The sequence below is a fragment of the Scatophagus argus genome, chromosome 12 (assembly GCF_020382885.2).
Source record: "Scatophagus argus isolate fScaArg1 chromosome 12, fScaArg1.pri, whole genome shotgun sequence".
Taxonomy (NCBI): domain Eukaryota; kingdom Metazoa; phylum Chordata; class Actinopteri; family Scatophagidae; genus Scatophagus; species Scatophagus argus.
In genome coordinates, this window is record NC_058504.1 from 20,953,252 (window position 1) to 20,970,586 (window position 17,335).

A 17,335-nucleotide genomic window follows, 5' to 3' on the forward strand; every position below is an offset into this window, starting at 1 on the left:
GTTTATTTGTGAAGGATCAGCACAAAAACTTATAACAGGTTGTTCTGTACTAATACTAATTTGTTGTAGTGGTATTTAATGGTCTGAAATAGCTTGGTTCCTAAGGCTTGGTTGACTAGCCTTCTTCTTGGCTGTCAGTGAACATACGGCAGGCAGCCACATTTTACCTAATGTGAGCTGTGACATGACACAGTCCATCAGGTTCTGCTGAATACCACTGAAACTTGATGACCCAAAAGGATTCCTGCCAAGGTGAAGAGCGTGTAGGGACAAGAGTGGACTTGGTATTCACCGTCTTCCCCAACACTATCTGTCAGGCCCACTTAGATTTATTTCCTACGAGAAAGAGAAAGAGAGAGAAAAGGATTTAAGGACTGCATTCAAGTGAACCACTTGTCCTGATGCACAACTCACTCTCCAAAAGTCAGAATAAAACAAATGTGTGTCTGTCTGTCTCTCTCTTGCTCTCTCTCTCTCTCTCAGCCCAACCGGTCAAGGCAGATGGCCGCCCATCTTGAGCCGGGGTCTGCTCCGAGGTTTCTGCCTTCTAAAAGGCAGTTTTTCCTCACCACTGTTGCCAAGTGCTTGCTCAAGGGGGAATGTTGGGCTCTCTGTATTACAATTTAATTAAAGAGTTTGGTCTGACCTACTCTAATTGGAAAGTGTCATGAGATAACTTTTGCTGTGAATTGGCGCCAAATAAATAAACTGAAACTGAATGCACTTATTCAATCTTAATTTAATTTACTCAAGATCTGCAGTAAAAAGACCAATTTGATCTTGGGCATCAATTCAGTGAATTCTATCAACTTTGCATGTTTACAGGAAATTGAAAAACAGGTTATAATTTTTGGTTATTTAAATCCAAAATATTTATACTGCATTAAAATTAAGTACTTGAGTGTTTTCCACTTGAGAAAATGCTAGATGAATATGCACTGATGTGGTTTCAAAATGTAATGATGCCACGTTCGTCTGTTTTTAGCTCCGTTTTATCCATGCCATCATGATGCTTTAAATTTATGCACATTCCAAGGTGCAGCTGGATTTTTTTTTAAATGTGTACTACCGAAAGCAATATAATAAACAAAAATAAAATAAAATAAAAAAAGTTCTGTTTAAGTAGCTAATAATGGATGTCAGTCGATGGAAAAATTTGCGTTTTTAAATAAGTTCAGTGCTTCGCCAATGTTGACATCGTTGTGTTTTCTCTTTATACCTGCTTATCTTCAGGTCAACAAAGGAGTCACTGTGATAGACCTTCTCTCATTTACCAGAGAGCTGGAGGCCAAGACAGACCTCATGGTAAGAACTGTTCTGGCTAATATACAGCATCACCTCTGTGCAGTTTCACACTGTGTCCTTTACTTATTTATTTGCAATGCTATGGGAGCACTTATAATATTTACACAATAATAATAATATTTATTTTATTACTCTGATAAAGGATAAAATTGCTTGTTTCCCTGTCTGTGTGTGTTACAGCCCAAAGGGTCTCTGCACACCGCCCTGAAAGGCCACACCAGCACTCTGCGACAGATCCACAGCCAACAGGTCATCCCCATGGAACAGGCCATGGTAATGTCCTACTGGGTCTCACTGGTTAGGTTTACTCTGAAGTCTTTCCTCTTAAAGGAAATAGCCACCATAAACCACATGAAAACCATGAAAAAACAGCCACTTATGAATTTTGCACTAATTTGGCCAAATCTGTTGTTCTTTTGACTTGATTGTTCTTCTTCCCCTCAGCAACTGATAGATGAACTGAGGTTTTTGGATTTTTGCCTTCCTAATATTTTAGGAAGGCAGAGACCAGGTTTCTCAGTCACAGTGACCTCACAATCCCAGAATGCAATAGAACCACGGGGCTTAGAAAATGAATCATCTCAGAAAATGAAGCAGGTTGGGGGAAAAGTAAGAAATGGCCAGAACAAAAGTGTGCAAAAGTGGGTATTTCCAGATAAGCCTAGTGGACCATTAAGCAGCCAAAGAGATGGATATTTCCCTCAGGAGCTGGTCGAGACCAAAAGACAGAGCAAACAGTGAGTGAATATTAGACTTGCATTCACCAGGTGGCCAGAAACACAACTATGACTGAATAAATAAGCTGTTTCTTAACAGCTTTTCTGTATTAGCGTGTTTGTGCTGCTCCCAAGTGGCAAAAAAAATCAATTCATTCAGGTTTAAAGAAAGTATACTCCAAAAAAATTTGCTTTTCGCAAGATAATCTATGCTCAGGAGTAAGACTCATCAGGTCAACGGTTATAATGTGCTATAGTGTATGTGTGCCGGAGCTACAGCATAGGATTATTTGGTGTGTTATCTAATTAAGAGAACGATATCATCCTTGATGGAGAAAATATCTTTCAGCCATTCATTTAACATCAATAAAAAGCAAAGTGTTTTTGACTCTCAGGCATGTGTTGTCAAACATGTCGTGTGTGTGAAAAACAAATGAAATATTTAGGTTTCCTTCTTCTGTCAAAGGCAGTCCCATTAACACTGAAGATTCACAGCCGCTGGCATTTCAGACAGGCAGTGATGCAGAGCTTTTACAGTAGCCTTTTATGTTTTCTCTGTTTTTGATTTATTTTTTTTTTTTCACTTTTTTCACTTTCAACTTCAAGAAATATGTTAGAGCGAGGGTAAGCAGAAATGTGTCCATCTTTTGTATGTAGTGTCCCCATTCATCATTTGGAACATTTAGAGAGATATTTTATCTCACAAATGACATGAGAAAATATGTCTCATTTTGGGTAGTATTGTGTGTGTGTGTGTGTGTGTGTGCGTGTGTGTGTGTGTGTGTGTGTGTGTTCTTATACATTTACATAAAGATCATAAGCTCTATGGTGTTGAGATGAAGGGTTTTGTACCAAAATATTTTAAAATATCCACTTAAAGAAAAAAATGTCAAATTGTCATTCGTTTGGTAATAATGGTGCCATTTCCATCACTGGTGGGAAAACAAAACTAATCAATTGCTTACATACTTTGTATGTAAGCAATTGCATTATGACAGTTAAAGAATGATTCCTTCACTTCATGTATATTTCATTTTGGAACAAAATTCTTCTGCATGTCTGTACTGAAAGCAAAATGCTGTTCAAGTGTCTCGGTTTTGTTCTTGCCTGGTCTCCGTCTGTGTTTCAGTGGCGTATGTTTCCAGTTGTTAAAATGACTCCTGACCGTGTCCCCTGACCTTTGACACTGCTCAAGTTAATTTGTGCTTTTAATTTCCTTTTTAAAGAGCGCACTGAACCAGAGCATGAGGTTCCTGGAGAGAACAGCCTCAGACCTGCCAGTAAGTCAACTAGCCCTTCAGCTGGAATCTGGAAGCTCGGCTTGGATTTAGGCTTATGACTGATCGATATCTCTCATTTCTTCTCTGCAGAACAAAGTTTTAGCAATTATTGATGCCATCGAAGCTGCTCAGCACCTCATCTCCCAGAATGCTACACATTTAATCAATCGGGTAACTGAAAGATTGCTTACTTTTGTTTATATTGACAAAGTGTAGGTGGTCTGCAACTCACTTTATGTCTTAATCTTCCTCAGGAAACTGGAAGATTCACAGCGACCATTGTTGGCTACTTCCATCAATACATAGAATGGGTCAAAACATCCGTAAGTGTTTTGTTTGTTAATTTGTTAAATTGTTGAAGCGTATGTGGTTCTCAGTTCTTTCTTGCATTACCGCTGTCACATGTTGTGCACTGAAAGACTTCTGCATGTTGCAGACTTCTTGGAGTAAATATAAAGACGACGAATATAACAATTACAACCTCCATAAATCTGAGGAATTTGCTTTGTGGCTCTCTGGTTTCTGCTGTATTTAACTTAAGGAATTTAAAACAAAGTAAAAACTAAAAAACGTGCTTGAAGGCTGAAGCTGTTTGTCGATCTCAGAGTCAATAGAGTGTTTCAGTCTGAAGAAGCATCTGTTGTGTATTGAGTGCAGTGATGCTTCAACCTGTAGGATAGTAACAACACAGAATTTCATGTTATTAAGCAGCCAACATAACTGATCATACAAAATAATGGGACAATGCTGTATCTATCTGTATGAATCTCTTATTTACTGCTTATATCTTGCTCTCTGTAGTTGGCCATGGAGGTTGCGCCATGCAAGCCCTTCAGCAACATGGTGGACACGGCAGAAATCATTGCTTGCAGTTTCTTGGTTGACTCCATGGTAATTATGCCTGAGATACAGGGTAACAACCCTCTTGTAAACAGGGGTAGGAATTTATTTTAAAATGTCAGGGTGTTTGGCTGTAGCCCACTGCAGTTGGATATATTTACTGTAGTCCATTTGGTTCATATATGTCTTAGAAATTTAAGCTTCCAAAGAAATTTTAAGAAAACCGTAATATTACCTCTGTATTAATATTCTGTCAAACAAGCAATAGATTGACGGAATGATCATTTCTCTAACTGCTTGTTTGTTCCATAGAACACATTCTGGATGGGCCTGGGCTGCAGCACTCTCTTCTTGCTCCCAAGCATTATCCTAGCAGTGAAACTAGCCAAGTATTACCGCAGGATGGACACAGAGGATGTTTACGATGAGTGAGTAATTGTACTTGTTATTCCATACCTGCATATATACATATATAAATTTATTTTAAAGGTCAGAATGAACAGAATGCGATATGATCCTTATGATATGCTGTCAATGGTTGCATGACATCCTTCTCTTCAGCTTCTTCAGTTAATATCTAGCTAAGCTTCAAATAAAGAGGAATGTCACTTTTCAGTTTGTAGTTTTTAATTCTCTTACTTAAGGATTTAAATCAATAACATTAAGATGTTTTAAATTGGGCTTCCTTTTTTCTGCAGTAGCTCTACTGGTTTATTGTTGATTTATTTTCTTCCCCTTTCTCTCTTCCCTGTAGTTCCTCTGTTTCTGGGACTTGGCATTTTACTTTGTGATAACCATTTCTACTGTTTCCATCTTCATTATCTTTTATTCTTTGTGTCATTCCTCTCAGTCAAGCACTTGGCACTTTACAAAAGAAACATTGATGCATTTGCCAATTTATATTCCTTCTTCGTGAGCCTTTTGTTCACCCTCACTGGACTCACTTAATCATGGCTTTACAACACAAAGTCCCGATCAGTGGCATCTCTCGCCATGCGATCTGTGCTGGATTACAGGAAACGTTCTGGTGCATTTCTATCACTGCATATTTCAATAACATTTTTGTTGTTTTTTTGTGTGTATCTTTATAGCATTGAGACAATTCCCATGAAAAAGTAAGACATTTTACCCATCGTCCCTCTCCTTTTCAACTCAATCACTCTGTGCTTTTCTCTCGATCTTGTACATACAACTGTTTACTAAATTCCTGGTGCTGGTTTACATTTTAAGCTTGGAATTGCTCTTATGGGTGGATGCTGTGGCTTCTTGTCGTGTGCTACCTTTGAAAAGTGTCCCTTACCTTTCATGAAGGGCTCTTGCAATCATTACTTTACAAGTCCACCTGCTTTTTGTAAGTTACAGTGTAAATAAAACACGATGATTTATACTCTAAAGAAAAAAAAAACACCTATCGTAACATTCTTGAAGAGTTTACTACTCAAAAAGAGCATTTGTACTCCAAAAGTTTGAGCAGCATGCCATGTCTCTCACATTACATTTTTCATCCTTTTTTTTATACAATATTTTGTTTTCAGTATGGAAAATGGTAATAATGGTTATCATAGTGAACGCTCACAAGGTATCCCAAATCCTATGATGACAAGGTAAACGTTATAATAATCCTGTCACTGCATGTTGTGGGAGGTGGAGGCATGCCTGGGGAAGTGGGTTTTTTCACAAGCTTAATGACATGGCCAGACACAATGCATGCCTTTGAGGGAGTTGGTTCTTTGCACATGCACACACGCACAATCATGCATACAGACATGCATATCGGTTTATGGAGGTCAAGTTAACAGACAAGTAATGGTAGCTTTTATGAGAAAACATCTAATATGACATATTGGATTGTATTGGATTTCAGTGTTTTAATCAAAAAAAGACTGGTACCAGTCTCATGTGTGTGCATTCAGAAGGTAGAGGCAATCAGCTCTACAGAAAGAATGAACAAGAGTATGTGTGCTGTCTCCCCAACACCTCTTAAACTCACATATTAACATGATGTATTGCATCTTTTCCGATCTACAGATAGTCAAAATGGTCCAGAATGTTCTATATCCTCTGGTCCTCTGACCTCTGATCCTCTGACTTTTAGTGAAATGTCTGCCATGAAATGTGCTACACACATTCATATGCCCCTCTGAATTGACCCTCAGGCTTTACATCTAACACCGTAATTATGACAACAGTTTAATTTGCCCAGTAGTTTGGCTTAAGAACAGATACCCGCAAAAACAATGCTTTCCCTCAGCCTCAGTTCTGAGAAGCAGCATAGTTTAGAACGCTAACACACTAAACTAATCTGGCAGACATGGTTAACATCACAAATGTGATTGTTCTTATTATGAGCATGTTAGCATGCTGATGACATTTGAAAGTAAAGCCTCGCAGTGCTATTACATGGCTGCAGAACCTTTTTTACATTTCTGTTTGTCTACATATTAAACAAGATACAGCATGTTAATTAATGAGCTTTAGAGGTGCAAGCAATTATACTTTTTTACCTTTGAAGAGAGACAGGCAAGCATCTCTCTGCTACCTAAGCTAACCATGTCTTAAGCTCTGTATTTAATTTACAGAAATGAGAATGGTGTGGTTAGCTGTTGTAAATTGTTTGCTCAGTCCATCTTTTGTTTGTTTTTCTGGTACCATTACTTTTCTCTGTGTTGTTGCCAAATATTCCTCTGTGTGGTTTGGGGGATTCTACCATGTCACTAACTGCATGCTCTGTGTGCGCACTGAAATGAAAAATCTTCCTGTTTCCTCTCATTCAGAGTCAGCCAAAGTCCGATGAATGTACACCTGATCATTTTGTTCAGAGAGAGGCAAGCATGTCAAGCTTTGGTGTGGTGCTAGAAATGCCGCTCCTTTCATTTGCTTCTTAATCTAACAAAACATCTAACTGCATGTTGAGTATATTTTTAAGTTGCATTTGGGTGAGGATGCTTTTGGACATCCAACCTACTGTAACAGCAGCTATAGGAAGAGAGCAAAACAGCTAAATTACAGAGAAAACCAGACACTGGTTCCATAATTAGCTTTCACTTCATAAACTTTCAAAACAAAACATTTCAAAATGTGAATTTGTTTCTGTTTTTCTCATATATTGAATAATTATCTTCTATATTTTTCTTCAAATGGGTGCAGGATGTTGGAATGAAACTTGAATTTTGCGTCACTGCTGATCAACAACCCCATAAACCCAGACTAACATAACATGATCTTATGCATTGAAAAACATGAAAAACTTTACCTTTTACAGTTTATCAGTCTTAATCCTTGAGAGGATGTTGATGAAGTTGTTCTGCTCTCTGCCTTATGAACAGCTTGTCCTCTTTGCCAAGTAAAAGAGGAGAAGCAGGAGGTTTCTAAAAAAAAGGCTGAGGTATTGCTGAATTTTCTGTTAGTGCTATTAAAGTTTTTCCCTGTGTGTGTGTGTTCCTGTGCTCGTAGCATCCCTACCTATGACACTATGAACAGGTTTCCACGGGCCTCGGCTCCTCCGAGGCACATTGACTGGTGACAGAGAGCCGGCTCTTGTTCTGGCTCGTGAAAGGTACTGGTAATCCACACCTCAGACCTGATTATCGAACACCGTTTTGTTTAATGCCTTCCCTCTGACCTTAATCTTTCTTTCTCACAGCTGTCATCTCGTGCTGTCGTTTGTCTGCCGTCACCATGCCATCTAGCTATCTCTCCTCTGTTTTTAGTCTTATATTTGAATCACTATGTTTCACTCTAACCAAACCCTCTAACACTTCATTGCAGCTCATTTTAGTGTTTTTCTGCTCACGGTGATTTTGCAGGAAAATCATCATGGTGAGAATTTTAGACTCACTAGTGAACCATGAATGTCCTCATGTTGTTTATGCTTGACTACTTATGACTGCTTAGTCAGTGTACAGTAGAGGGGATGTGCTAAATGTTCATGTTCCCTGTGTTGTTGCTGTGTTTGATGTTTATTAAGAATAACAATCTGTTATTCAACCTGCATTTTTTACAAAGTTTCTGTCCTTTCTGTCCAGCTTCATGCCTCTGTTGGAATTTTTATTTTTTTATTTTTCAGTCAGTGTGAATCATTCAAATTATAATTCTGCAAAAAAAACAACAACAAAACAATACAGTATGTTTGGAATTATTAAATTAATATATTAATAATCTAATTCATTTTCAACAATATTTGTCTTCTAGTGCCCTCGAAAGCTGGAACTAAAATACATCATAGTAAGTTTGCCATTTCTGCATTTTTACATTTTAGTCTGTAGACATTTGGTTCAATCTGTGACAATCGATCCAGTAGCAGAATGGGCTCTAATTCCCAGATCAATTGTAAGGAATACAGTGGTCCAATTGTTCCATTTGATCCACTTAACAGCTAATTTACTATAGTATTGAATCTGAAAATCACTAACTAATCACTAACCCTTTCTTAAAACTCAAATTCTTACCTACATTTTCCTGTCAAATTGTAACATTTGAACTGAAATTTGAATTTGAATGTAGTTTCACCTGAATGGAGAATTTTCAGCATCAAGAAAAAAGCTGATCACTGTAACTGTCAAGATAATGCAATTCCTGGACCAACATGAGTTGTACTGGAAATGTGTAAAGTGTTGTTATTCCATTATTCCATTTTTTTAAATTGTTATTTTCAAAACTCAATATGAGAACTGATTAGTGCAGGTTTGTGTAGATTTCCAAACAGTTTTATAGAACTGACACAAAGAGGGTTAAGAGAAGAAGTAGAAGTTGTACTTAAACTTTTCCTAAATTGGTGCAAAAGTGCAACAATTTGTGAAGAAATGTTCAGTTACATTTACTATATATTGAGTTGACTAATTAACATCTTTCTTTTATTCCATCTGTTTCAAAGTGTTTGTCTCATGACCCCCTTGGACCAGAGAAATAAATAAAAGCTGGTTTCCTTACAAGAGAAGAAGAGCACACAAAGCCCTTTGGATATTTTTGTCTTTAGTGATCAACTCTCATCAGTCCACAAATGTTGCCTGCCGCTCCAAGAAACTATGCCTGCAGGACATCAAACTCTTCTCCCTCAGCGTCAATCTGAGCCAGGCTTGTTCTGCATTTGTCAAAGGACCGCTGTGTCTGCGTTTACAGTTGTTTAGACAAAACTAAGCTAAAAAATTCATTCAGCAAGAGGAAAGGACAATAATTGTGATGCCTGTTTATTTTGTGCTTAAGAAGACAGCGGCTGAAAAGTCTCAAAGGTCATGGCGAGCTGTTTCTCCTGCACTTCGAATGGATGTATCACAGTCTACGTAAGCAGCATACATGAGTTGAGCTGGACGATTTGAATGAAGTGGTAAAAAATTAAACAAAACAAAAACAGTTTGTTACCAGGTGGATTTTTGTGGGTAATATGGAGAAATTTAGAATGATTTTTAAATGTTTACAATATTGCAAAACATTCAGAGTTTGGGAAAACTGCATATGACTGGTTGCCTTTCAAATGTATGTGGCATGTTGACAGATGTGATCCTTCTCAAAGGGAAAATCCACCCACTGATGCTCTCACAAAATTAAATAAAAATCAGTGTCTGTGACACTGTGATATCAAATGATTTACTCTGATGTCTTTTTAGCATGCCCATTTTCTCTTAACTCATAACAGCAAACCCATTTTTTTCTTTATGGGAAAATTAGGGAATTTAAAACAGATCAATTTAAGTAGGCTTGAATTGATTTTGACACCTGACAACCTAAGATGACAATATTGTGTTTACCTTTCATTATGCACTACATAAACATGTTTTTATTTGTTAATCTTCTTGGGCACCATTTAAGAAACCTTACACCAGGTTGGTGGTGCCACTGTTTTTGAGATCAAGGTTTGGCCAGTTAATCACATGAGCAGCAGTAATACTTCACCAAATAACAAAATAAATCAAAAAATGCCTCACCAAACCAACAATGTAAATGGGGTGTGGTGGATTTTCCCTTTAATTCTCATGATTAAGTCAGTGCATTTTTCATATATCACATACTTTAACAAGAGTTATGTTTATAGTTGGTTTTGTAAATGATGAATTGATTAACAACGCTATCATGTTGATTTCACTAACATGACTGCTTTTCTTTTTTACTTGGATCTTTCTTGCTTCCATAGTGATGATACTTTTAAAGTTGAGAAATAATTTCTCAAGCCAAATTGTTGTTTTTTGGTTTTGTTTTGTTTTTCACTGCAGGTCTCGGGTCTTAGTGGTCTGTCAGTCGTGTGCTTATTTTGTTTCTGCTTTTTAAAACCCCACAATAGCCTATCTATGGATACATTTAGCATATTATTGATTGGGTGAATGTATTCAAGAACTATTTTTTGTTTTCACTGGATGATGTTGTCTGAGAAATATGCTGAAGTCTATTGCTAAAGCACTGCGCAAGCCAGTCAAGCTATCCCACCCACCTCGCCTCCATGTTTACAGGTTAGATTTGCAGCTGCTGTCGGTGCTGTTATGATGGTGAAAAATCAGACAATCCATTCCGGAAGAATGCTATGATTTACACAGCCGATCATGCTGATGCACACTGAAAAAAAATAATGTCCATCTTAACTGAATTTTGCACGTCTAGCTAAGAGCTGACATGATATTTAAATAATTTTGCAAGCTTTTTGATCCCCTATTAGCATCAAAGTTGTGTCAATGGAACAGATTACCTTTGAAAACTAGAGAAAATATTTTAAAATTTCACTTTTATGACCATATTTAATTTACATCACATAGACAATCTGACTATTTCCATGAATCAAAAAACTACATATAGTACTAAGCATTATGTCATAAATACTGTATGTACCAGTGTTCAGAATAAATTCTTACTGTGATGTAAAAATGGCTGTAGTTAGCATAAGATTTGCTGACAGTTTCTGTGTTTCATTGCAATACCTAGGTTCTTGTTAAGATGGACATTTTTGAGCCTATCTGTGTGTTCACTTTCACAGGACTATCACTGATTTTGTTATCTGCAAGAGTCTGGATGTGACCCATCTTGGGAGAAAAAGGGTGTGATTTAACTAAGTGCTTAAAGTAGATTATTGTATATCCAAACTCTGGTTGGATGCAGTCGCAACAGATGCGGTGGTGACTGGTTTGAACTGTGATGCTCCAAAGTTGAGTGTTGATGGGGCAATGGAAGAGGAAGTTTTTATGTGGTGGTGAAAGAGAGTGTATAAATTGTGAATAAACTCTGAAATGGAATTTCTGTCATTCTTTTTTGTTTAGTTTCTTTCTTATAAGCTACCAGATGTCATTATAAAAACAGTGTATAAAAAAGGCGAAAAGGCAATGTATTTATGGGAAACAAAGGGAAATAAGGCTATATATTAAAAGAGTGTCTGATAATTATGCAAACAAATGACATAACATTAGAAATCTTAGTCACTGTGTATTTTAAGAGTTCAACTGCACATTCATTTGTGGTGCTGCCAGTGCTGGCCAGAACCCGTTTGGTTACTGGTCAGTTATTTTCAGAGATGTTTGTCTTACAAGCTTCCTTCTGAGGTTTACTCAGACACCAAACAGTATGTGAATGAGCAGCATCAGCGAAACCACATGCCAACACATTCCTACTTCTGAATAGTCTTGTAAAAGAGACAGATTAGAACAAATAAAATTCAGAAACAGAAGCAGCAGTTCAGAAAAAATCTGTCTACACTGTGCTGGAATGGTTATTTCCAAGATGCACATTACATTGTAGATTATGTACAATCCATTTTTAGCTTGATAAGTAAAGCCTCACACCCGCACTGAGTTTAGTGTCAACATCGACACTTTGAAAGATTGTGAAGAAAAGCATTCACAAATTAAAATGCATAATGCTGTTTACTGTCTTAATAAAAATTCCACAGACAATATCACATATCTGGCTACATTAGAAATGTTTTAATTTTAATGGCTCTGTAGCTTTTTAGTTATTTATTTATTTATTATTGGAATTCCACACATACACAACTGTCATCATTTGAATTTATTTTTGTCTCATTTGTCATCAAGGAAGTGTCTCTCTGAATATCATGCACACCAATGTACAGCATACTGTGTATTTACGCTACATCAGACAAAGTATACCAGTGAATATGCTGCAGTCCAAGGGACAGCAAACACACCATATCGAAAAAGACAACAACAAAAAACCCTTCACCCTAAAACGGTGACAAAATTTAAGATCACTATTTAAAAACTGAGTAAAGCAATTTAAATTTGTTTTGTAAATCCATGAGCATGATCTGCCACACTGTGTTTTTTGAAAAATTACAAAGACAATTCTTTTTATTTTACTATTTAGTAACGCTAAATCTCTTCCTCATGTGTTGACTTCTTGTTTGGCATCACTGACAGCGAGGCCTCATACCTCCAGATTTACCAGAAAATGAAACCACTTAAGACATGTCCTACCCGACACTCTCTGGCCTGACCACCATGCTAACCCTGGTCTTACACAGACATTTCTTGATCTTTTTTAATTGGCCCAGCAACTTCTGACAACACATAACACTACCTGGTCAGCAATGTGTGTGACTTCTACTCACTTGTCTTTGTGTTTGTTCAATTTAACTGTGCTTATGTTTGGTATATGATGGTATTATGATAGGCTACACTGCATGGTTATGAGCTCCATCAGCCCTTTAAAACAAGCAAGAACTTGAGGGCTTCAGGAGACTTGTTTACGTCAGTGTATTCTCAGACATGGTGCATTTCTTTCTAATTGAGAGGCACTCAGAAGACATGGGATAAATATAGAAAACTATAATGTTTGCATGATTATCTTAACTAGCTGGCAACAAAAATGCGTCAGAAATTGTTCTGTAAGATGCAATTAGCATAATTTATTTTTCATAAACGTAAGCATTGCTGTCAACATAACATGTGGCCCTTGCTTTTTCCAGACAGCAATAACTGAATTTGTCACTGCTCTCCTCCTCTGCCACTTTTTTTTTTTTTTTTTTTTTGGTAACCTGAATTCCCTCTTTGACTGCTTAGCCAATAAATAGCAGGAGGCAGCCTCAGCTCAAGCATTTCCACTCTCCTCTTCCACACAGCATCCGTCTGACACCATGTGGACTCAGGCCAGCACTCTCCTCCTACTACTTACCTGTTGTCTTTGGTCATCAGAGGCTCAGAACAACAGCAGCAGGAGACAAAGCATTTGGGATGTTCCCATTAAATTCAAAACCAAAGGAAATGACACATGCAGCATGATCATCACCGGTCAAGGGGAATACACCAAGCTGAGACTGCCGTGTCAGGGTAGCAGGCGCTCCTACTGGTGTGAATACCTGGGCACACCTTACACCTGCAGCGCTTATAATAAAAACCCTCGTCACTACTTTGTCCAGATGATGTGGGGCCTCAGAAAGCTTAACAATGCCTGCCAGGCACCAAGGCATATCAAACCTCACATGTGCAGGAAGGCAACTGATGATTCTCAAATGGTCTTCTCATCTGGTTCCTTTTCCCGGTCATGGCCAGAGGCTTCTAGGGCAGAAGCAAGACCAGCAGCACAGCCTGCAAGACCTCGACCCCCTGCACCCACAAGGTCTGATTTGGCAAGGCAACCTTCAACAAAAGCAGTTCAAACTCTACCAAGGGTAAAGACTACGCAGAGAAGCAGTCCAGAACCAACGACACCTTCTTTGGAGAGCAGTGCTAAGAGGATGGCTCGGCAGTACTGCTGGAGGTCCCTTCAAGGCATCTGCTCCTATTTCATCGGTTTGTTTCGGAATTAGTGAAGAAGGTGAGCAGCAGTACTGGACCTCTCCATTACACACAGTTTTTACTACATTGTTTTATTTCTAATCTAAGAGCACAGTGGCAGAATTAGGGCTTCTGTGTATTTAAATAAAGTTTGCCTCCAGCATTCATTTGGAAAATTCAAACTTTTTTCCTTGTGTTTTTTTTTCTGTCTTTTTTTTTACCTCAAATTATTACTGATGTGCATAATTTATAAATGTGTATCCATTCCCCCTCCTCTGTTCGTTCACAGATTTAAAATTCTGATGAAGATAACTTCTGATGTCTGAGTAAAGTGAGCCCTGGAGCAAAATTCCAGACCAGAAGTTTGTTCATCCTTTGGTAGAAGAACTGTAGTGCTCTCTTCAGGGGAAGAGATAATACTGCTGTGACAAAGAAGAATTTCTCACATGCACGGTCTTCCAAGTGTCACAACTGGAAAAACTCCACTATACCTGTTTTACCTGTGTATTAACAAATGTTTTGCAAAGTGGTTGTATGAAATGGTACAAGTAGTACTTTAACTTGTGAGAAGGTATATGGGCCCTGAGAGAAGGGCACTAACATAACACTAACAACACTTATTTGAATTTGTGTTTGTTTTCTTGTATATAATCCACTTGCATCATATAATATTACCTTGTTGGGAGAGACCAAAGTATTATTTATTTTGGTCTGAAAAATAGTGAATGTGACAATGATTGTATTTAATAAATAAGTGCTTTCAATTATTCTGTGCTGATCAGCTTGATTGCTCCTTCTTGATGCAAAACAACTACAAAAATCCTCAATGTTAAATGTAATGAATTCAGTGAGATTTAATAGCAAAAGAGCAGCATATCATCATGTCTCATCATGTACCATCATCAAAAATAATCATCATAATGAAATACTTATCTGCTATACTGCATTTGACCTTCAGATGTCGCTGTTGCTTAAATTAAACAAACCACCAAGTTCAATCGGTCAGAAATTTTCTCCTGCAGGGACATCTGATTTGTTTAATTTCACATAGCTCTTTTTATCTTTAGCACACAGATGGTCCAGTGAAGGTTTTTAAAAAAGTTTTTTACATTTGTTTAAAATAAATGCCTAAAAAGTGAAGTTGCCATAAAGCAGATGGTACATCAGGCAAAACAGATTACATTTGGTCGCAGTATCTCAACATAGTGTTTACAAATTTATGCAAAAATGCAGTTTTGCCACGTTATTAATTTAAATCACTTGACCAAGAAAAAACAAAGATGACAGTGCTTTAACTTTGATAATTTGGCAATTTAAAATGCAGCATTTCTAGCTTAATTAATGATAGCAGTATCTCAGTTATTAGCCTGTTTTTACAAGCTTTACTGAAATAACAAAAATGTTTTTACAGGCAGTAAACTAACTCAAAATGCCTATAAAAGACAGCCCTTGGGTGACTAGTGTGAACTCAACAAACTTTCTAAGCCCTCCAATCATGCAGTGTGTGTGTGTGTGTGTGTGTGTGTGTGTGTGTGTGTGTGTGTGTGTGTGTGTGTGTGTGCGTGTGTGTATGTGAATGGGAAGGGAGGGCTGATTTTTCAGCAGTATTCTGTGACTGCAGGTGAAGGCGATTCAGCTCTCAGGCATCAGACAGGAAAAGACGAAGTTTAATCTGAAAACTTCAGGTAAGTTAAGTTAATACTGTAGTGATAACCTACTTACTTGGTATTAGTATACTATCACTTGTAGTGTGTGTGTGTATGTGTGTGTGTGTGGTGGTGGGGAGGGTATATGATATTCCATGTGGTCTTTCTTCTATATCACTATTATGTTACTAGCATGCGTGATTTTAAAGTACTCTTAAAGTAATATTGTCCTTATTATTTTTTATGAGCTATTTGTTTTATTTTGAATTGTTCATTTATGACTTTTATCGCTCTGTATAATTTCAGTCTTTTAAATTCTAGATTATGTGAGTTTTATTGTTGCCTAGGGTCTCATTTATAACTTTCCTTAATGCCTTTTTAAGCTTAATGTAAAAGACCTTCAAACTGCTTCAAAAGGAGCTATGTTAAAAATATTGCTTTGTCCTTTTGTGCCCTTTTGTGAGTCACCATCTGAAGCCTGAGTATGCCCTTAATGTTTCTGCAGGAAAACTTTCCTTCCAAAACATAGGCCTAGTAGGGGATTATAGTGATTCTTTAAAAGAAAGGAAATGAAAGGGAATTGAGGTCAGACATCTAAGTATGAATTTATCCTCTTGCAGGGTGTATTCTGCTGGTTTCATGGCTCTACTCACCAATGTCACCATCGTGCTGGTCCTGGCTTGCATTTCCAATCAGCTGATGTTGAGCAGCTGTCAGAAGAGCCATGGACGAAGGGGAAGAGGGGTGGACAGAGGACAACACAAGGACAGGCCAGGGCTGAAGGTGGGCCGTCATACTAAATCTGTCTCTGCACAGCTCATTAAGGGCAAAATGGGCACCAAAGACAAAGCAGAGTGTACATGGGCAGCAACAGGTGAGGATCTCTTTATCCTTGGAGTAACCTGCAAGAAGGGAGACAGGAGATTCAGCTGTGAGTATATCGCCAGACCAGCCGTTTGTCCCCAGTATGCCTCTAATGTCAAACTTTACTGGAAGCAAATGGCCAGGGCACTGAGGAAGCAAAAGAATTTGTGCCAGGACACTAGTGCATTGGTCAGGGTGGGCATGTGCAGAAGAGCTGCCAGAGAGGCTCATTTCAGACTCCGTAATGCACAGAGGAAGACCTACCTGCCTTCCACCCCACGACCTGCATCCAGACCTGTCAAATCTTGTCAAGCTAACAATAAGAAGCTGGCAGAGGAGTACTGCAACGACTCCTGGTCGAGCCTTTGCACTTTCTTTTTTACCATGGTGCAGGATTATGATTGCTGAGACAGAAAAAAGTGAAGAACTGAAATAAGTTCTGATCTCTATGAAATCACATGAATACTTGTCATATTATACAGTAGATTCTCTATAGATCTGTTCTCACAGAATAGTTTTTGCAGATTTCATGTAAACTTCACATCTTGTCTTGACATTGTTAACAGGTTCTAACCCTCAATAAATACTTTTTCTATCAATTTTTTAATGGTGCTGTTGTTAATTTGGGAGAAATTTACTGGGGTGATATTACTTTGTGAGCAAACACTTAGAATAACATTTCATTGTTCCCATTGTTACACACTAGCACATGAAGCCTTACCCCACCATCCTCTTATAATTTCATTTGAATTTAATTAAAGTTTTCCATCATACATTTCGTTCTTTATTCAGAAACATCTTAAACAATAGCTCTACCTTGTTCTTTCAAAACAATTTTGTTGATGTCATAGCCCCTTTCTGTCCTGGTGAAGGTATTTGTTGGAAGATAGTTTGAGCATGTTGGATATTGACACAGAAATTCAACCAGAGGGAGTATGATTTTTAGAAGCCCTGGCATGCATACTTTGGCACTG

At 37.8% G+C, this 17,335-nt stretch overlaps 3 protein-coding genes across 6 annotated transcripts in view; all 3 read left to right on the plus strand.

Annotated features, from left to right (window-relative positions):
- prom1a (prominin 1a) overlaps window positions 1–11,362 on the plus strand; it is a 65,017-nt gene extending 53,655 nt beyond the window's left edge. Inside the window, exons 16-27 of one of the 4 annotated variants that reach the window (XM_046406513.1) lie at window positions 1,234–1,305; window positions 1,486–1,578; window positions 3,248–3,301; window positions 3,392–3,472; window positions 3,556–3,624; window positions 4,103–4,192; window positions 4,454–4,569; window positions 5,233–5,256; window positions 5,677–5,745; window positions 7,595–7,697; window positions 8,333–8,365; window positions 9,015–11,362. In XM_046406513.1, coding sequence (XP_046262469.1) covers window positions 1,234–1,305; window positions 1,486–1,578; window positions 3,248–3,301; window positions 3,392–3,472; window positions 3,556–3,624; window positions 4,103–4,192; window positions 4,454–4,569; window positions 5,233–5,256; window positions 5,677–5,745; window positions 7,595–7,664 — 738 coding nt within the window. In that variant the 3' untranslated portion in view covers window positions 7,665–7,697; window positions 8,333–8,365; window positions 9,015–11,362. Of the gene's footprint in view, window positions 1–1,233; window positions 1,306–1,485; window positions 1,579–3,247; window positions 3,302–3,391; window positions 3,473–3,555; window positions 3,625–4,102; window positions 4,193–4,453; window positions 4,570–4,895; window positions 5,209–5,232; window positions 5,257–5,676; window positions 6,110–7,594; window positions 7,698–8,332; window positions 8,366–9,014 lie in introns of those variants that run through there. The other 3 variants (XM_046406515.1, XM_046406514.1, XM_046406516.1) reach the window with 3 other exon arrangements.
- A 1,797-nt stretch (window positions 11,363–13,159) lies between these two features.
- fgfbp2a (fibroblast growth factor binding protein 2a) lies at window positions 13,160–14,577 on the plus strand. The gene has a single exon (XM_046406882.1). The coding sequence runs from the start codon at window positions 13,212–13,214 to the stop codon at window positions 13,881–13,883; it is 672 nt and encodes a 223-aa protein (XP_046262838.1). The 5' UTR covers window positions 13,160–13,211; the 3' UTR covers window positions 13,884–14,577.
- Window positions 14,578–15,429: 852 nt separating this feature from the next.
- On the plus strand, window positions 15,430–16,928 carry fgfbp1a (fibroblast growth factor binding protein 1a). The gene is made up of 2 exons (XM_046406759.1): window positions 15,430–15,536; window positions 16,118–16,928. The coding sequence occupies exon 2, from the start codon at window positions 16,137–16,139 to the stop codon at window positions 16,767–16,769; it is 633 nt and encodes a 210-aa protein (XP_046262715.1). The 5' UTR covers window positions 15,430–15,536; window positions 16,118–16,136; the 3' UTR covers window positions 16,770–16,928.
- The last annotated feature ends 407 nt before the right edge of the window (window positions 16,929–17,335 follow it).